This window comes from Myotis yumanensis, unplaced genomic scaffold (assembly GCF_028538775.1).
Source record: "Myotis yumanensis isolate MYYU_CA2020_CCGP unplaced genomic scaffold, mMyoYum1.0.hap1 SCAF_10, whole genome shotgun sequence".
Taxonomy (NCBI): domain Eukaryota; kingdom Metazoa; phylum Chordata; class Mammalia; order Chiroptera; family Vespertilionidae; genus Myotis; species Myotis yumanensis.
In genome coordinates this window covers 75,954,377-75,975,725 of record NW_027223761.1, presented here as the reverse complement: position 1 = coordinate 75,975,725, position 21,349 = coordinate 75,954,377, and the positions used below count along the sequence as shown (strand labels likewise).

General features: G+C 35.7%; 1 protein-coding gene across 4 annotated transcripts in view; it reads left to right on the top strand.

Moving 5' to 3' along the window:
* Positions 1 to 21,349, top strand: part of DYNC2H1 (dynein cytoplasmic 2 heavy chain 1) — a 297,101-nt gene that overhangs the window by 59,395 nt on the left and 216,357 nt on the right. For all 4 annotated transcript variants that reach the window (XM_070426022.1, XM_070426020.1, XM_070426023.1 and 1 more), the window contains exons 35-42: positions 980 to 1,203; positions 2,148 to 2,263; positions 11,649 to 11,848; positions 12,773 to 13,037; positions 14,816 to 15,023; positions 17,596 to 17,725; positions 19,352 to 19,507; positions 20,643 to 20,902. In XM_070426022.1, the coding sequence (XP_070282123.1) occupies positions 980 to 1,203; positions 2,148 to 2,263; positions 11,649 to 11,848; positions 12,773 to 13,037; positions 14,816 to 15,023; positions 17,596 to 17,725; positions 19,352 to 19,507; positions 20,643 to 20,902 (1,559 nt within the window). The remainder of the gene's footprint in view (positions 1 to 979; positions 1,204 to 2,147; positions 2,264 to 11,648; positions 11,849 to 12,772; positions 13,038 to 14,815; positions 15,024 to 17,595; positions 17,726 to 19,351; positions 19,508 to 20,642; positions 20,903 to 21,349) is intronic.

Sequence of the window (21,349 nt, the reverse complement as noted above, 5' to 3'; positions counted from 1 at the left end):
AGAACTATACATTTATCCTCTTATCTATAATAATATATTCACAATACAAGTTTTTCTGGGTAGGGCACAAAAGTAAGACCAGTTGTAAATTATTAACATGTTATTTACATGTTACTTGAGAAAGTATTAAGTTTTTAGCTGTATATCATCAAAATTTACTTTCTTCCATATTTCTTTTTCCTTTCTTCTTCTTACTGAGAAAGAGTGGTCCTTTCTCTCACCAGTGCTTATCTTTCCACCTGTGCTTTGGAATCGGCTTCCCAGGGATCCGCTTGGAGTTATCCCCTCTGCCTTCCTTCCTGGACCCATTCCTCATTGACTTTTAAACATAATCAAATCTTTTCCTTCTTAATATATTATACATAATAATGTTATATAACTAAAACATAAGCAAATGTAATTCATCTTTTGTTCCAATCACTGCTCTTTCTCTTTTCTTTCCTTTATAGCCAGGTTTTTCTACTCTAGATATTTCTACTTCCTAATTGCCCATTCATAGTTGACACATTCTAATTTAGCTTCTATTCTTTGAGCTGTGTTGAAATGCCCCTACTAGGTACTCTTCTAATATTCTGCTCTTCCCTGTCAAAGCATTTATTACACTATGATTGCTTCTTTGTTAGAAGGGAATAAACTATTATTGACTTTAGTTCAGAGTTGTGTTGTCTCTGTGTACTTAGCAAATTATTATAACACAAGGAAAGCTTTCAGTAAACATGTGTTGCATGAATGAGTAGGCATGCAAACTAGTTATCATCTAAACTTTTAGCCTCCAAAAGCTGATTATAAAGAAGCTCTATAAAGCAGTATGATTCCTAAGGAGTTTATTATATGTTGAATAAGGAGACGGTTAGCACATTAGTTGTTAGTTTTTTGCTAAGGTATTTATGTGTAGAAATACATCACAAATCTCTGTTGGTAATGTTTTATATGTATAGTTTCAGATATTAGATCCCTGTATTTTAAATTAATTTTTCAGGTAGAAATAAATTCAAATTCTGGCATTTTTATCACTATGAATCCTGCTGGAAAAGGATATGGAGGAAGACAAAAACTGCCTGATAATCTTAAACAGCTTTTCCGGCCAGTAGCCATGTCTCGTCCAGACAATGAGCTCATTGCAGAAGTTATTCTCTATTCAGAAGGCTTTAAAGATGCTCAAGTATTGGGCAGGAAATTGGTAGCTATTTTCAATCTTTCTAGGTGAGTTTTTCTGTTTTATTTTTATATTGTGGTTCCAATGATTGATTATGTTTATTAGTGACTGTTTTTCTCATTTGTCCAATTTATTGAATGATTTTCATATTGGTGATTGTACTTAAGGTGAGACAGGAAAGATTTTACTTTAAATAATTAAAACATGCGGGCCTAAACTACTTGTTTTTTGTAAATACTAGAGATCTAATCTCACTTTTTTAGGAAAAAAAAATTTTGGAGTGCTCCAGCTAAGTAACATTTATTGGTCTTATTTACCATTTGACCACTGAAAACTTATTCTTTTGAGGGAGTCTTTCTTATGTCTTATTTTTGTAATAGAGACTGGCTTTTAGCTTCTTTAGGTAATTGAGAATTCTAGTCCATATCATTTAAAAGGTAGTGACAACTAGAATTTCAGAGATTGAGAGCTAGATAGATTGATTAAAAACTTTAGGAATAAAGGAAATAGGTAATTGTATAATCATTAAGATTCTAGCCAGTTTATAGTATAAATTGGTAATTACAAAATAGTCATTGGGAATACAGTCAATATTATTGTTTTAAGTATGTATGGTACCAGGTTGGTACTAAAAATATTGGGGGGAGGGGACATTGTAAAGTATGTGATTGTCTAACCACTATGCTTTACACCTACTGCAACTAATACAAAATAATATTGAATGTAATCTTTAATTTAAAAATAAAATTTAAATTAAAAAAAAGTGTGTGTGTGTGGGGGTGGGGGGGGAGATAGCCAGTTTATGAACCATTCATCTTCAACATTTTACCTGAGTGATAATTTTGTGATTGGGTCTTTTATATAAATGTATGAGATATCAGTACTCATTTTTATTTGTCATTAGTTACATTTTGTATTTCTTTGGATATGATGATAAAAGGAATTCCTGATAGCTGTTTGATGCTTTATGGTTTTCATGTTTTTACTTAAGGGAACTTTTGACACCTCAACAACATTATGACTGGGGTTTGAGAGCTTTGAAGACAGTTCTGAGAGGAAGTGGAAATCTTCTTAGACAACTGAAGAAAACTGGCATTAAACAAGAAGGTCTGATTCATTCCAAATATAATCTTATATTTTAAAATAAGCTTTAGTTTAGAATAGTTTTAAATTTATAGAAAAGTTATAAATACTTTAGTTTAGAGTATATAGGATTTTTGAATAAGCTATTCCTAGTTTCTTTTGTTGTTGTTGTTTTTTTTAAATTAAATCTTTATTGTTCAGATTATTACATTGGTTCCTCTTTTTTCCCACCATAACTCCCCTCCACCCAGTTCCCACCCCTCCCTCCGCCCTCACTCCCCACCCACTGTCCTCATCCATAGGTGCACGATTATTGTCCAATCTCTTCCCGCATCCCCCTCACCCCTTTCCCCCCCAAGAATAGTCAGTCCATTCCCTTTCTATGTCCCTGATTCTATTATAATCACCAGTTCATACTGTTCATCAGATTATTTATTCACTTGATTTTTAGATTCACTTGTTGATAGATGTGTATTTGTTGTTCATAATTTGTATCTTTACCTTTTTCTTCTTCTTCCTCTTCTTAAAGGATACCTTTTAGCATTTCATATAATACTGGTTTAGTGGTGATGAACTCCTTTAGCTTTTCCTTATCTGTGAAGCTCTTTATCTGACCTTCACTTCTGAATGATAGCTTTGCTGGATAAAGTAATCTTGGTTGTAGGTTCTTGCTGTTCATCACTTTGAATATTTCTTGCCACTCCCTTCTGGCCTGCAAAGTTTCTGTTGAGAAATCAGCTGACAGTCGTATGGGTACTCCCTTGTAGGTAACTGACTTTCTTTCTCTTGCTGCTTTTAGGATACTCTCTTTGTCTTTTGCTCTTGGCATTTTAATTATGATGTGTCTTGGTGTGGTCCTCTTTGGATTCCTTTTGTTTGGGGTTCTCTGCACTTCCTGGACTTGGAAGTCTATTTCTTTCACCAGGTAGGGGAAGTTTTCTGCCATTATTTCTTCAAATAGGTTTTCAATATCTTGCTCTCTCTCTTCTTCTGGCACCCCTATAATTCGGATGTTGGTACGCTTGAAGCTGTCCCAGAGACTCCTACACTATCTTTGTATTTTTGGATTCTTTTTTCATTTTGCTTTTCCAGTTGGGTGTTTTTTGCTTCTTCGTATATCAAATCTTTGACTTGATTCTTGCGATCCTCTGGTCTGCTGTTGGGAGTCTGTATAATATTCTTTATTTCAGTCAGTGTATGCTTACTTTCTAGTTGGTCCTTTATCACAACATCGAGGATCTCACTAGATTTCTTGAGGATCTCACTATATTTATTGGCGGCTTCTAGACAGTTCTTTAAAGACCTTAAAAGTGTGGTTTTGAATTCTATATCCAGCAGTTTGCTTTCCTCCATTTCTTTTGTTTGTGTCCTGTTTCTTTGTCTCGGCATTTTATATGCTTCCCTGTGTTGATAAAGTGGTTTTCTGTGCTGAGTGTCCTCTAGGGCCCAGTGGTTCAGCCTCCCCAATTACCTGAGGTGGACACTCTTGGTGCACCCCCTTGTGGGCTTTGTGCACAGTCTTGTTGTAGTTAAGCCTTGATTGTTGTAGTTATCACTGTGAGGAATTGACCTCCAGGCCAATTGGCTGTGCGAATCAGCTGTGTCTGCAGTGGGAGAACTTCTGTGTTGGAGATACCCCTCTGGGGCAAGACTTGCTTCAATGGGGCTTTTGTGCTCACTGAGTCTGCCCCCTGAGTATGTCCTTTATGTTTCCAGGGAGCTGCAAACTGGATGGTCCCACTCTGACCTCTGGGCTTCCTGGCTTCTGGATCTCTAGGGAGGTGCTAATCTAGCCTTTGCCTGTGGCTATCCAGCAAAAGTCTCCCTGCAGGGCTTGGGCGGGGTGGGTCCCACGGGATCAACAGGGCGGGGCTAGCAGTTATGGCTGCTCTCAGTCTTGCCCTCAGAGGCTCTGCTTCTCAGTGTCCAGGTAATCGCTGCAAGACCCCCCAAGAGAAAGCTGCCCTTGGGTTCCGATGCCAGACAGTCCCGCTTCTCCCGTATGAGTCTGGGTCCTTAGAGACTCGCTCGGAACTGGAGCTCAGAGCCTGAGACTCCCTTTCAATTGAAAACGACAACCGCGCCCTCAGCCGCCAGCCCGCTCCACATGCACCTCTGCACCTCAGTATTTTACTTCCACACTGCACCTCCTCTGAGTCTCGGTATGCTTTTCTCTTTCCTTCTAGTTGTAGATTTCCTCCCAACCAGCCTTCCTGTGGTTCTGGATGATGTCTGTTCTGTCTTTTAGTTGTATTTTTGAAGTGGTTGTTCAAGGCAGCAATCTCCGGTGTTTACCTATGCTGCCATCTTGGTTTCTCCTCTTCTGTTGTTAACATTGTACATTTATAAAAACTAATAAAGAAATATTGATATGTTATTTTTCAATTGAACTACCTACTTTATTAGGATTTTCCCTAAAGTTTTAAAATGTGCATTAAATATTAAATAGTTGTGATATATAGAGGAATAGTCTAGTCCACTTGTTCTCAATCTTTAATGTTCATTAGAATCCCCTAGAGCAGTGGTTCTCAACCTTCTGGCCCTTTAAATACAGTTCCTCATGTTGTGACCCAACCATAAAATTATTTTCGTTGCTACTTCATAACTGTAATGTTGCTACTGTTATAAATCGTAATGTAAATATCTGATATACAGGATGGTCTTAGGCGACCCCTGTGAAAGGACTGTTCGACCCCCAAAGGGGTCGCGACCCACAGGTTCTAGGGGCTTCATATACAGTATATAAATATATATTGTGACATGTGCATTTCAGTTCTGCATTATATATGTTGAGACTTGATTTGCTATTTTTCCATATCACAGTATTTTATTATTTCTTTTAAAAATTTTTTAGTTATTTCTTCCTCAGTACTTCAACTATCCTTTTATTTTATTTTTCTCTTCCATGGATGCCATGCTCATTGGAAGGTTGTTTAGACCAAGTTTATGGCCTTTTATTCTTCCTCCACGTGAATAGGAGTTCACTTTTTGAATAATAAAAATTATATATCACAGGGGGGATTTTAGAGATGTTTAAGTGGGGCATGGTCAAAAAGGGTTGAGAATCACTGGTCTAGGTTGCCTAGTTGTTGTAGTAGAGTTATAGTCCTTTTTTACAATCCTTTGTATTTCTGTGTGGTCATTCATTTTTGATTTTGTTTGAGTCCTCTCTCTTTGTTTCTTGATGAGCCTGGCTAGAGGTTCATCAATCATGTTTATCCTTTCAATGAATGAGCTCTTGGTTCTATTGATCTTTTGTATTGTTGTGTTTTTTGTTTTTTTTGGTGTCTATGTCATTTACTAGTATTTCTGCTCTGATTTTTTATTATTTTCTTCCTTCTACTTACTCTGGGCTTTTCTTGTTGCTCTCTTTATAGTTCTTTAAGTTGTAGGGTTAGAAAACTTATTACTATTTTTTCTTGTTTTTTTGAGGTAGGCTTGTAGGTCTATGAACTTCCCTCTCAGGACTGCTTTCATTGTGTCCCATAGATTTTGGATTGTTGTGTTTTCATTGTCATTTGTTTCCAGAATGTTTTTTATTTCTTATTTGATCTCTTTGGTAACCCATTCATTGTTTAAAGCCCCCAGCCTGTTTTGTCTTCTGGACGGTGCTTAACGTGTTAATAGCATGCTATTTAGCCTCCATGTGTTTGATTGTTTTTTATTGTACTTGATTTTTAATTTTATGCCATTGTGATCTGAGGAGATGCTTGATATGATTTCAGTCTTCTTGAATTTGTAGAGATTTAACCTGTGCCCTAAAATGTGCTGTATCTTTGAAAATGGCCCAGGTGCATTCCAGAAGAATGTTTATTCCGTAGCTCTGGGGTGAAATATCTGAAGATGTCAATTAATTCCATCAGATCTAGTGAGTTGTTTAGGATTGCTGTTTCTTTGTTGATTTTTTTGTCTAGCATCTTTATCCAGTGGTGTCAATGGGGTATTAAAGTCCTCTACTATGAGTGTATTGTTGATCTTTTCCTTGATTTCTTCCAGAAGTTTTTTCTAATGTATTTGTGTGCTCCTATATTGGGTGCATATCTGTTTACCAGAGTTATATCCTCTTGTTGAATTGATTCTTTTACTATTATGATGTGGCCTTCCTTATCTGTTCTTATGGCCTTCACTTTGAGGTCAATTTTGTCAGATATAACTATTGCTACCCCAGCTTTTTTTCATTTCCATTTGCCTGAAAATTCTTTCCCATCCCTCCACTTTAATTTCTGTGTGAGTCCTTCATTCTGAGGTGGGTCTCTTATAGACAGTATATATATGGGTCATGTTTTCTTATCCATTCAGCTACCCTATGCTTTTGATTGGAGCACTTAATCCATTTACATTTAAGGTTATTATTGATAGACACTTGTTTATTGCCATTTTTATTCCTTATGCCTATGTTGCTTGTTCCCTTTCTATTTCTTCTTTTTACAACAGTCCCTTTAGCATTTCATGCATTGCTTGCTTGATGGTAATATATTTCCTTAGTTTTTTTTTGTCTGCGAATCTCCTGATTTCACCTTCAATTTTGAATGATAGCCTTGCTGGATAGAGTATTCTTGGTTTTATTCCGTTGCTTTGCATCACTTGGTATACTTCATTCCATTCCCTTCTGGCCTAATGTGTTTCTGTTGAGAAATCAGCTGATAGTCTAATGGGAGATCCTTGGGGATAACTTACTTTCTCTCTCTGGCAGCCTTTAAAATTCTTACTTTGTCATTGATGTTTGCCAATTTAATTATGATGTGTCTTGGTATTGGTCTTTTTGGGTTCATCTCGTTTGGGACTCTGTGTGCTTCTTGGACTTGTGTGACTTTTTTCTTCCCAAAGTCAGGGAAGTTTTCTGTCATTAGTTCTTCAAATGGTTTTCTATTTCTTTTTCAGTTTCCTCTCCTGGAACCCCTATTATGCGGATGTTGTTTTGTTTCACGTGGTTCCAAAGCTCCCCTAGACTTCTGCTGTTTAAGTTTTTTTTTTCTTTCCATTCTCTGCTCTGTTTGGGTGTGTTTTCTACCTTGTCTTCTATCTCACTGATTCACTTCTCAGGTTCTTCTAGTGTACTGGTTGAAATCTTCCATTGTATTCTCTATTGCAGTTCTGTCATTCTTCATTTCCTCTTGATTCTTACACATGTTGGTGAATTTCTCATCCAGCCTTTTGAGCATTCTTATTCTCATTACTCTGATTTTTTCTCTCTGACAAATTGCTTGCCTACATTTCATTTATTTCCTTTTCTTGTAATCCCTCTTTTTTTTCACATGGGGTTGGTTCTTTGTCTTCCCATTTTTGCTGTTTCTTTGTGTTTGTTTCTATGTATTAGATCGAACTGCTATGCCACCCAGATTTTTTGAATTTATCATAGGTAGTAGATGCTGCACCTAGTGGTGTAGTCCCTCAGGTCTTATGGGCTGGGTATTCTCAGGATGCCTCCTACTTGACATATTTGGGTTTTGTTGATAGAGTTGGGTCTTGAATGTTATTGTTCCATTCATGGATGGGGTCTCCTCTCAGGGTATCTGGTTATATGGTTCTCTCTCTATTACATCATGCCAACCGTTGTGGAGGTGCTGACCGAACTGCACAAAATACAACATGACAAGACACAATACAAAAGTAACAGAATATGATTGTACACAAGACACCTATAACCCCAATAAAAGTGACCACCAGAGAAAAGAGAATTAGGTGAGAGAAAAGAGACCAAAAATGATAGTGAGAAAAGAGAAAAAGGAAAGAAGAAGGAAAAGAAAAAAAATATGGGGAGAAAACCCCACAGAACTGATAATCCAACAAGCACAAACAAAAAATACCTGGAAAAAAGGGGGGCAGAATCTGTAGAGGTTTAGCTTATACATACAGAAAATAAGGTTAAGGAATTGGATGAATAGGGAAGACCACGGTTTAGTATAGAGGAGGGAGAAAGAGGATGAGTGGGTAAGAAGAAAAAAATAAAATAAAATGTTTATTTGTTTATTTTTCTTTCTTTGAAAAAGAGAATAGAGGAGAGAGCAGATAGGCCTGAATTTAGGAAGTGAAAATTAAAAATTAGGAGAAGAAAAGAGAAAGATAGGTGAGGGAAAAAAATATGACTAGTGAAGAAAGAGAAAAGAGAAGGGGAAATGGAGTAGGAGCAGGGAAGAGGAAATTAGATATATTAATAAGCCAACAGAGTCTACAATAACAACAACACATCAATGAAGGCGATAAAGAAGATCAATTTTTAACAAGGAGTAAAAAGAATGGAAAGAGAAAAACTAAACAGAGATGGGAGAAGAAAAACAGAATGAAAAGGGAGAAGTGAGGAAGAAAAAGATGAAAAAAAGAAGATAAAACAACAAAAAATAAAAATAGAATAAAGAAAAAAATACTAAAAAAATAAAAAAGTGAAGTGTCGCTTCAGCCTAGTTTTAATGCTACAGGGGGGCTGGTTTAGGACTCCACTCTCCTGTTCTGTCTGACAATTCTGGGCTTCCTGTTAGGCAGTTAGGTGCTTACCACTGTCAGGCATTGTCTTTGGTGTTCAGCACTGTTAAATCTCCAAGTGATCCACTGCTCCTATGTTTGTGTCTGTCTTCACAGGCCTTGGCCGCATGCAGGTGGGACCTGTCTGCCAGCTGTCAGTCTTAATCACTCAAGTGTCTGACTGGGCTTTAGGTGGGCGTGGTGCTGTTTTGCTTTCTAGGAATTACTAGTAGATTGATGTTTTTCCCCTCATCCGGAGCTACTCCTCTGCGAGTTTCCCAAAGTATTACTCTGGTCTTGGTTGTTCAGAGCTCCTTGTATGGAGACCAGTGGGGTTGGCTGGCAACCTGGAGATTTTATTAGTCTGGTTCCCAGAATAGTGGGCCTGACAGGCCCCTCTTCCAACCCAGGCACTGAGGGCTCTTTGGGGCTATTCAGAGCCTTTGTTTCCTTTGTATAGCTCAGAATGCAGGCAGGGTGTGACAAGCTGTATTCCCTACCTTGAGGCCACTGGGAGGGACTAACTCTTCTGGGGGGAAATGGCCACTTAGGTTTGGAAGGTTATGAATGTCCTAATTTTGGATTTCTAGTCTCCTCTCCCTGCCCTGCTTCCCTCCACAGCCTCTTTTCAGATGCCACAAATCTGCACCACATCCGTGGGTGTGTTTGCAGTTGAAAAGGCCTGTGTACTGGGTTTAGGGAATAAAAGCAAAGACAAAAGAAAGGCAAACAACCACAAAACTGCGGGTTTCTCTCCCCTGCCCCCGGCACTGCACTGTTTGGGCTGTTTTTCAGGGCGCAGCCCTCACAGCTGTGGTCTTATACCGGATTCGCCAGCCACGGTAGCCCTAAGTCTCTTCCTTTTCACAGGTGGGTTTTACGCCTCTTGCCAAGGGATGCGGCTTTTGTGCAGTGCAGCTTCCTCCTCACCCTCATGTGTCCCTCTCCAACCCAGATCTCCCTTCTTACCATTCTACAGGCGTCTTCTGCTCCTCCTTGTTGTGAATTATCTCCTCAGCTGTGTCCAATTTGCTAATTCTGGTGGATGTTCTCTGATTTAGTTGCCTTTCCAGTCTGGCTCTGGGACGAGGTACATGACATGTCTGCCTCTTTAGCCACCTTTTTTCTCCCCCCAGAGAACAGTTTGACGGTTGCCAGGCCAGATGGGAGTGGGGTTAGGGGAATGGGTGGAAAAGGTGACACGGTAAAGAAGTACATATGGTAGTGACAGAATAGTTATGGGGATGTAAAGTACGGCATACTGAATATAGTCAATAATCCTATCTAATAATAGACAAACATGGTAATTGACCATACGTTCGCTACGCCTCCCACAGGCTAATCAGCGAGATATGCAAATTAACTGCCAACAAAGATGGCAGCTAATTTGCATACTGTAGGCAGATCCCGCTGTGCCGCCCTGCCTGGGGCTGGCGGCAGTTCGATCCCCAACCGCTGGCCGCCCCAACACGAGATCCTGGCCTGCCGTGTGTGTGTGTGTGTGGGGGGGGGGGGAGGCGCAGCGGGCTGCAGCGTGATCCCAAGCCGCCGCCCGCCCCAGCGCGGGATCCAGGCCTACCATGTGAGGGGTGGGCAGCAGCATGATCTGAGTGGCTGCCCGCCCCAGCGTGGGATCCGGGCGTGCCATCTGCCACCAGGGGAGCGGGCCTAAGCCAGCAGGTGGTTATCTCCCGAGGGGTCCCAGACTGTGAGAGGGCACAGGTTGGGCTGAGGGACCCCCCCCGCCCCACCGCCAGTGCACAAATATTTGTGCACAGGGCTTCTAGTATTGTAATAACTATGAATGATGTCAGATTTATTGGGTGAGCACTTAGAAAGTTATACACGTCAATGTCTAATCACTTGGTTGCACACCTGAAACTACTGTAATATTGTGTGTCTGAAATTGAAAAATAAAAAATTTAAAAAGTTAAAACACTGAAGAAGGTAAAACAGCATAGGAAAAAGGATTACATGAAGTTACCTATTTGGACTCTAAATGATTAAAGTATACATCTTAAAAAGGAAGGTACTTTAGCTATATTATTAGGTGAGCATATGCCAGGTGAAGTGATCCGATTAGTATTTTTCAGTTGTCTATTTCTGATGATTTTAAAGAAAGATTGAAACTATACTTGCAGTAAATAAAGATGACTTATTTGTGAGTTCAGTGCTTGAAATAATCTCTAGTGCAGCCAAACCTCTTTGTATATACTTAAACATAGAAACGTTAAACAATTTATAAAAATACCAGGCTAAAATAGTTTCTTGCCTTTATGTATACTTCTTATCAATCAGCAACTGATATCCTTGAAAAAATAAGAATCTTGCAATCATTTAATATTTACATTGGGTTTAAGAATAGGTTTATGAGTCAGTTTTGAGCAAGGCTGATAAAAGATTTTTGCTTTGTTAGTTTTTAGTCATAGTACATAAAATATCTGGAGGCAATATTGGTATATTTGGAGAGAGATATCTGAATCTGGAATTAGTTGGTTTGGGTTTAAATTCCAGCTGTATAAAATAATACTGCTGTGCATTTTCCGGTAAGTCATTAAACCCTTGGAGATTTAATGTTCTCATGTGTAAAATTAGACTAATACTAGTAATACTTCCTTACTTTACACAGTTGTTATAAGGTTCATATCAAAATAGTAAAGTACTATGCCAATGTAAATTATAATAATTTTTAATATTAATTAAAGTCTGAGAATGCCTGGGATTTAAATTCTATGGAAAAGGATTCATGATTCTACCTATTGATACTTATTTTTCAGCAGTCAAAGGATAATAAGGTAGACTTATCAATTCACATAACATAGGTCTTTAAATGTTACTAAATTCTAGTGCATCATTTAATTACTAACAGTGTATATTAAGGCACTTAAACACTATTTTTATCATCATTAACTTCATAACTAATAATTTTAAAATGAAACTTTTTCTTTAGTTAATGAAAGTCATATTGTGGTACAAGCATTGAGGCTTAACACTATGTCAAAGTTTACATTTGCTGATTGCACTCGGTTTGATGCACTGATCAAAGATGTGTTTCCTGGAATTGACTTTAAAGAAGTAGAATATGATGAACTGAGTGCTGCATTACAGCAAGTATTTGAGGAGGCCAATTATGAAATCATACCCAATCAGGTAACTGTCAAGAATATTTTATACTATATCGACCCTTCCTACTAGTTAGTTCCTTATTACCTATCTATTCTTTATCTTTCAACTTACCTTTCGTCATTCCACTTAAATCTTATTTGCTCAGGGAAGCCTTTCCTGATCTTTAGGTCCAGATTAGTTCACCTTGTTACCTGCTTTCATTACTCTTGTTATACAGGGGTGTCCCTTAAAAATGTAAACATACTTTAACAGCTCAGTTTTGAAAATGAAATTTATTTGAATAAACTCTGGTTTTATAATTATCCAAAGCGTATGTATGCATTTTTTGGATACCCTATATACATTTGTTTAGGGTTTCATTTTGTATTTGATTAATACTGATTCTCCCTCATCAGCTAGTAGTCTCCATGAAAGGCAGGATGCATGTCTATTTTTGCTCACCATTTTATTCCTAGTGCCATTTATAGAGCCTGGCATATAACAGATCCATTTTATATGAATGTTATATTTAAAATGGTGAAGTTCACCTTCATCACTTATTTTAGTGCTGTCAGTTTCTTAGCAGTTCTTTTTAGTAAGTCGTTTTATGTAGCACAAGTACATGTTTAAAATGAACACTTTGTTTCTCTCTTTTTTTTTTGAGGGACACAGGATATAAATGAATGAACAAGTGAATAAAATAATAAATATAGTATATTGATGAGTGAGAGAAGAACATAATAAACATGTATTGTCAAATAACTTAGAAAATGTTTTTTTAAGGAAATACTGGATTTAAAGATCACATTGTATATATGTTCAGATTTATTTAGAAATTTTTTTTAATTTAAGGCTTTATCTTCCACTGAAGAAATCAAAGGCTTAATTACAATAACTGTTATAGAATGAGTGCAGAGATGTGGATATTGTGTACTGTAAGTCATTTTTTACCATGTTCTTTTCTACTAGGTCAAGAAAGCTTTAGAATTGTATGAACAATTACGCCAGAGGATGGGAGTTGTTATTGTTGGTCCAAGTGGTGCTGGAAAATCAACTCTATGGAGAATGCTAAGGGCAGCACTTTTTAAAATTGGCAAAGTGGTAAAACAATATACCATGAATCCCAAAGCTATGCCTAGACATCAATTATTAGGCCATATTGACATGGATACAAGGGAATGGTCTGATGGTGTTTTGACAAATAGTGCTCGCCAAGTAGTTCGAGAACCTCAAGGTTGGTCTTTGTTGTGTGAATCATTGCTGTACTAAATTTTAATGGGTGATAGATCTTGTGTATAATGCTGTTCTTATCAAGTCTTATACATGACCATGAACTGCTTTTTTTTTTAATCCTCACTCAAGGGAAGGGGTTAGGGGAGAGAGAGAGAGAGAGAGAGAGAGAGAGAGAGAGAGAGAGAAAGAGAAAGAAAGGGAAGAGAGAAACATTGATGTGAGAGACACATTGATTGACTGCCTCCCACGAGCAACCAGACCGGCAGCAGGGATCAGACTTGCCACTCAGGTAGGATCAAACTTGCAACCCAGGTAAGTGCCCTTGATTGGAAATCGAACCCACAACCTTTCAATGCAAAGGCCGACTCTCTACCACTGAACCACACCAGTTAGGGCCATGAACTGCCTTTCAATGATGTATATTGATATTTTACTTTGGAGGGGCCCAAGACATGCTATAATTTTGACCTATACTCTGTAGCAACTTTTATTATAATAGGAACTCAAAGTAATCTGGGTGAGTTGAAGTTCACAACTAGATTAATTTACTGAATAAACACACAATTTTTTATTGCTGAGTTGATACCATATGTCTCATAAATAAGCAAGATGACAAATTTTTACTTAGGATTAAAATTGGTATCTTTACAGATACTTTTAACTCATCAGTTTGAATATAGTGTTTTAAATAATTTTGAAAATTTAAGTTGTAAAATAGTAGACTTCAAGGTCTAAATTTTTTGGCCAGGTGGTTAAGAGAGTTTTTGGCCAGAATCAAGTGAACACTCCCTACTTTTTGTTAGGTCATAATTTAATTATAGTTGTTTTTCTAAGCCAGTGAGTGAACAGTTTAGAAATCTAATACATTGAAAGGGATTTTCAATATAGTCTTTTTCATTTTCAATGTAGGCAATAATATTACACTAACTAGAAACCAGATATTACCTATACTCTTTCTCACACTTTTTAAAAAATCCTCACCCAAGGATATGTTTTTATTGATTTTGGAGAGAGAGGAAGGGAGAGAGAGAGAGGGAAACATCCATGTGAGGGAGAAATATCGACTGGTTGCCTCCCATACCTGCCCATACCTGGGATCGAACCTGTAACCTAGGTATGTGCCCAACGGACTAACCTGGCCAGGGCTTTCTCACACTTTTGTTGTTGGTACTTTTCTCTTTGATTTGTTTTAAAGGTCCAAGTACAACTTGAAATCATTCTCATTTTAAGAGGAATGGATAAAAAAGATTTCTCCTGTGGAAAGACATATACATACTTGTCCACTACTTCTCCCCTTTAAAGTCACCTTTTTATATATCAAAAAGTTAGACAGTAACGAATTTTTAAAACTTCTCTAAAGAGTGGGTTCTCAATATTTTCTAAAAGAGATATTACATAGCAAGCATTCATACATTCTTATGACATGGTGGAAGACAAAGTTAAGGAAATAGAAATACTTAATTCTTGCACACCATGTTTTCTTTCAGTGAGATTTCATTTCCGTATGTTCATAGATAATAGAATATCATCACATGCTATGTAAGGTGGTTGGCCAGCTGAGCCAGGATAATCCATGGGGTCTCCAGCACATTTGTAGTGCACACTTATGTAAAAAATTTCAACTTGTTTGATGTTTTCTTTATATTTAGCTTCAGTAATATAAAGTAATACTTTATGGAAATCACTTCTAAAGAATAAGAGAATTATTTATTCCTTATTTTTAATTATTATCATTGCATATATTTTTATCCTATTTTTACTTTTATGGTTTGAAAATAGATGTCAGCTCCTGGATAATCTGTGATGGTGATATTGATCCTGAATGGATAGAATCTCTGAATTCAGTTCTGGATGACAATCGACTGCTCACGATGCCCAGTGGGGAAAGGATTCAGTTTGGCCCAAATGTTAACTTTGTATTTGAAACTCATGATTTAAGTTGTGCCTCGCCAGCCACAATATCTAGAATGGGAATGATCTTTCTTAGGTAAACCATAAAAGCAACTGCATATATTATATTAGAATATTCTTTATTACTGTGGTTTCATAGCTAAGTGAATTATGTATTTTATAAATATGTATAATTTTTTCTTTTTTAAATTTTTTTGTTTGCTAAGTTTTAATTTATTCAGAGAGTTACTATTTTACTGCAGTTGAATTATTTCAGCCATGTTGTCGTATCACAATTACTAAATAATTATTTTTGTTTGCTTAAGTGAAACAGAAAGTATTTAATTTATTTTCTTGTTTTTTCTATTACTGTTATTTAAGCTTTAAAAAAAATCCTCACTGGAGGATATGGTCACTGATTCTAGAGAGTGGGGAAGGAAGGAGAGAGGGAGAGAAACATTGATGTGAGAGAGGAACATTGATTGGTTGCCTTCTGTACGTATGTACCCACTGGGTTTCGAACCCACAACCTTTTGGTGTACAGGACGATGCTCCAACCAACTGAGCCATCTGGTCAGGGCAGAGGCTAACATTATAAAGCTTAGTGTTAATATTTTAATAATAGAATCTCAGATTTATAGAATTTTAGGATTAATCTAGGTTCAAATGATCTTATGGTCCAACCTTTAATTTTACAAACTGTAAATCTCTTTTCTTAATACTTTTTCTTCTTTGTCAGTATCTGGAAGAGGCTTAAAGAGCAAAAATGAATAGTAAACTAATTTTAGATATGTACATGTCAGTACATGGACATTTGAGCCAGTTTTAGTTCCTGAAATGAGTAATTAGAAAGTTCTCTTTTACTTTTTGAGTTTTTTTAGAATTTGCTGTTTATCAGTCTGTATAAAGTGCTCTACTGTTTTAGGGCCATTTAAAGTGATTTTATGTGTTGTATGACATATGATATTGTTATTACTTTGGTTTAAATTTATTGTTTCCCAAATTATTTCATTACTTATTTCTTTGAAACATTTATATTAAACTTGTCATAAACTCTAATTAACATTTTGAAATTTTATTAAAAATATAACATTGGGTTTATAGCTTTAGTTGCAATAGTTCACACAATTTATCTTGTTTATTTCATGTATTCTTAAAATCTTATGAAGAAATATAGGATAAAATAAAAAATTATAATTAAATTTTAAAATATGTATTGAATGTATATTATGTATTTGCCATGAAGTTAGTCATTTTAGGAGAGACAAAGCAAGAAAGGATTAAAACTTGCACTTATAGAGAGCTTCTTTTTATGGAACATATGTTCAAGTAGAGGAAATAAATAAATAAAACAATTATAATACAAGATAGAATATAAGTAAAATAAATGGTGAGTAGAATGCCATGGATATTGCTGTAGAAATTTGAAAATTGTTGGTGAGCCAGATATTGTTTGTGAGAGGCATAATAAATATATGTGATTTCATGTAAAATATGAATACATATTAACATGTTTAATTAGGTTATACCTAAGTTTCATTTATTTCTTCAGCAGATATTTATTGAACACTTGCTGTAGAATAAAACAAGAGAACCTTTAATAGTGAAAGAGACTACAACTGAAACTAATACAAAATAAATTAAACTACAATTGAAAAATGAAATGAAAAAATAGTGAACAAGAATGCTATTAATTATCCTGGGGCAATGAGTATAAACTCGGATTGCCTTGGACCAACCTGGAAGGCAGTTGCCTGAGGCATTAGGGAGATGCCATTAATGACAATGCCTTTATTTTGAAGGAGCTTGGAGTCTTTTGTTTGTAGGTTTTGAGATGATCTAATATAACTGAAATATTTACCTTTGATCTTTCCATTTTTCTTTTCCTTATTTGACTGGATAGAAATATGACAGGAGAAATTCAAGGGCTCAGTACTTAGTATTGTTGCTATGATACAGTGTTACAAATTAGGAAAAATAATGCACTTGTGGGCCCCTGTCAATTCTAAACAAATCTCTGCATTGTTTTTAGTATAATTATTTTATAAGTATGTAACATATTATTTTGAATAATGTGTCAGTATGATATTTAATATCAGTCATGGGTGTTAGTCATATAATTAAGTGCCTTGCTACAAGAATTATATTATACTGTAGAAAGAGTTTTTGATGATGCCATGGGAATTTAGGTAGTTGACATTTTTGGGGATAGAGAAAAAGAGCAAGTATTTTTGAAGATCTGTGTTGAGATGCTGAGATAGGTTTCCATGAATTCCAATGTGCATTTGAATCACTCAGGGATTTTGTTAAAGTGAATATTTTGCTTTAGTGGGTCTGGGGTGGGATTTGGGATTCTGTATTTCCAATAAGCAGACCACACTTTGAGTAGGGTGGGTTTAGTCTACTTTTTTGCTACGCTGCAGATAATATAATTCTTTAATTTATATTTATAGTAATACAGATGAAATTTATTTGCTTTATTTATGAAAATGATACCTTCATGTATGGAAATATAGAGAAGTAATTAACATATGTACATGAAATCAACTCTTGTACACTAGCAGATACATGTATGGAGTGATTAATTTATTGGACCAGAAATTTATTTTGAAAATAAATCAACAATTTCTACTTAAATAATTTCTTACATGTTTGTTCACCTGTTTTAGTGATGAAGAGACAGATATTAATTCGCTGATAAAATCTTGGTTGAGGAATCAGCCTCCTAAACATAGGAATAATCTTGAAAACTGGATTGGAGATTATTTTGAAAAAGCTTTACAGTGGGTTCTAAAACAGGTAAGTTAACTATATTATTTCACAATCATTTAGGTGAGAAGTATAATGATTAAGAGTGTTGTTTACGTATAGTTGCCTTTTAGTAGAGCTCTGTCAGAATATGGGGGTGGAGTAACAGGTAGGTGTCTTCATTGCTGTCCTATATCTCTTGGCATACTGCTTTATTGTGTTAGTCTTAAACTTGGGTTGCGGGAAACGAGTTAAGTCGGCTCGCGTGAATTGCGCGTACTCCGCGGGAGCCGTCTTAAACTCGGTTCATATAGATTTGCGGTGGAGTGCGGGAAACGTGTAAACTCGGGCCGATTGTAACTGCGTATTACCAAATATTTCATTTCAATCGAACCCATACTTCAAAAGATATAGGCATTTTAACGCGCCATCTTATATTTTGGCGGGAAATTCACCCGCAACCCAAGTGTTAAAACACTTTAATCCTCCCATCCACAATATCTTGCACTGCCTACCTAAAAATCTTGAATACAGTGTATTGGAATATCTCTCTAATTTTATTTTATTTTATTTTTAAAAAATATATTTTTATTGATTTCAGAGAGGAAGGGAGAGGTGGAGAGAGAGAAAAACCTCAATGATAGAGAATCATTGATGGGCTGTCTCTTGGACGTCCCCTACTGGGTATTGAGCCTGCAACTTGGGCATGTGCCCTGACCAGGAATCGAATCATGACCTCCTGGTTCATAGGTCATTGTGCTCAACCATTGAGCCCTTGCCTGCCTCTCTAGGTTAAGCCACTTTTCCTTTGCTTACTCAGACTTCTTTTAATTCCTTAACTTTATCAATGGTTTACCTTGGCATATGTTGCATGGCCAGATCTCAATTTTCAGATGTTAGTATCAATGTCACCTTTTTCAAAGAGGCCTTGAACCCTCAATCTGACTTACCCTTTCTCAAAACACTGTTCTGCTACTCTATAGCTCTTACCATAACTTGTTAACCATTTCCTCTACTAGACTTGAGTTCTATGATAAAAGTACTCCGTTTAGATCACTCTTAAAAAAATACCTACCACTGCATACAGTTTCTGTGCATAACTGGTTCTTATTAAATACTTTTAGATTAATGAGAACCCTTTCTTGTCCTAACTCCCTGGCAGTTACACAGGGGCCCTAGAGGACCACAGATCAAAATTACCTATAGGACCTCAGTCCAAAAGTTTCATTTTAAAATTCTGCTAGGGAGAAAGTTCCAAATGCTTTTTCATTTAAGCTTGCTTTTTACTAGCTTTCTTGTCCAGCACTATCAATCTATCCCTTGCTTATAGCTTCTTTTTTTAATAGTAAGAGGAAATAAGAAGCTATTCTTTTTAAACCAACACTCATTAATTTACCTTTCCTTTATATTTTGTTTAGGAAGTAAACAAACTATGTATCTATTTGAGGATTCTAATAGTTACAGCTAGAAATATATAGTTGTGTTTTTTTATGATTACTTTTTATTTTCAAAGTTTATATTTTATACATAAATTGAATGAAATCTAAACTTTCTACAAGTTAAAAAGAGGGATACATTTAAAGATGATCCTTAGGAAAGATATGTAAATGCCAATCTGTATGTTCTGAGTTGACTAATTAATTGCCTTTTGTCTGTACCATGGATTTTAAATAACAGAATGACTATGTGGTAGAAACAAGTTTGGTTGGGACTGTGATGAATGGTTTGTCACATCTACATGGATGCAAAGATCATGATCAATTTATTATAAATCTCATAAGGGGACTTGGTGGAAATCTGAATATGAAATCACGTCTGGAATTCACCAGAGAGGTAATACAGTTTAAAGCCTATATTCAGTGCACATTAAAAAAAATTTTTCATTGACTCTTAACTGCCAAAATTACCTGTAACTATAAGGTACAGAACTTTTAATTTTGAAATTATGCATTCACTAGAATAATAATGCACTTAAATACATGTACATACGCATGTATACTTATATTTCTGTTTTGAACTAGTTTGTATTTTATACTATTAAAATTTTATATAATTACATTCTAATAGAATAAAATTTGCAACAAATCTTTTCTGTTAGACATTTTGAACCTACTTAGCTATGTGAATAAATATAATTATTTCTTTTTAATCTTAGAATAATAAATTTTTAAAATCATTTGTTTAACCAGAACAGTTTTAGCATTAGGATTGCTAAGATGTAGTAATCATTATAAATATTTGTTTAAATAAATGTAAAGATATAGTTTACCTAAGCTGTTTATAAAACTGAATTCTACATGTTAAGGGATTTCTTTCTATTGGCCTTAGTTGAAATAATTGAACATAAGTTCCTTTGAGTTGACTCCAACATTATGTTTCTTAATTTTTATCATTTTGTTTATTTTTCGATATCATCATTTATTACTTTCTCTATTGTTTCCCTTTCCATGGTCATTCTGTTGCCAACTATTTCTCATTGTTGCTACTCAATGCCATAAGATATATTGCATTTAGGCAGATATTCTCTTGCCAAAGCTCATAATAAAGACGTTGAAAAGTACCATAAGGAGCTAACTGCTTTATATCTTGGAAAATAACAGTTTTTAAAGTGAGAAAGAGCAATAACAGGTAGAGAGCAATGAACAATGGTGGTAACATTGGAATTGAACATGGTGGAAATGAAGGGTCTAGGATTCCTACGTTGTGTAATTTATAATTTAGTGTTCATAAGAACTCAATTAAAAAATGAATATTTTTATACCTTGGTGTATATGTAAAGTACTGACATTTATTTATTTGCTTAAACGATCGTTTAGGGAATATTTGAGATAAAATGTTACTTTAATGATAAAAGATATTTAGTAGGTTTATAGTATGTGAACTTGTTTGAACTAAGATGTTTCTCTTTGGGACATTTACTTTTAAGAATTAAAATTTCACATACTCTGTCACAACTTTTCCTCTTAAGGTTTTTAATTGGGCACGAGAATCTCCTCCAGATGCTCACAAACCGATGGACACCTACTATGACCCGAGTCAAGGCCGGTTAGCATCGTATGTGCCGAAGAAGCCGGGAAATTTGACTGCTGATGATTTCAGCAACGTCCAAACACTTCCAGTCATCCAGACTCCTGACATGCAGCGGGGTCTAGATTATTTCAAACCCTGGTTAAGTTTTGACACTAAACAGCCATTTATTCTTGTAGGACCAGAAGGATGTGGCAAAGGGTAAGAGCAAAAAATGTTGATGGAGGTGTACATTGTGAATTTGTGCTTCTCTCCTCTTTTAAAATGATTTAATAGCTTTTCTTTCTTTCTTTCTTTCTTCCTTTCTTTCTATTATTTATTTATTTATTTAGGTTAAACTAGCACTTCTATTTTCATGAAGGACTCTTTCGTTGCCACTACTTGTAAAAATAATATGACTATGGAGAATAATATGTTTTTTTTTCTGCCAGGTTATGTATTTACTAATGGAAAGAGAATAATCTAGAAGATACTTATAAAAGAATCTGTTCATAAAATCACAACAAAAATGAATACCTTAGATGTACTCACAAATTAACATTTGCTTTATTTTATAAAAAGTGAATTTTGACATTAGATCTCTATTTGAAAATAGCTTTTTATTCAGTGGAATCCAGCCTGTTTTTAGTGTTTGTGAGTATAGTTTCT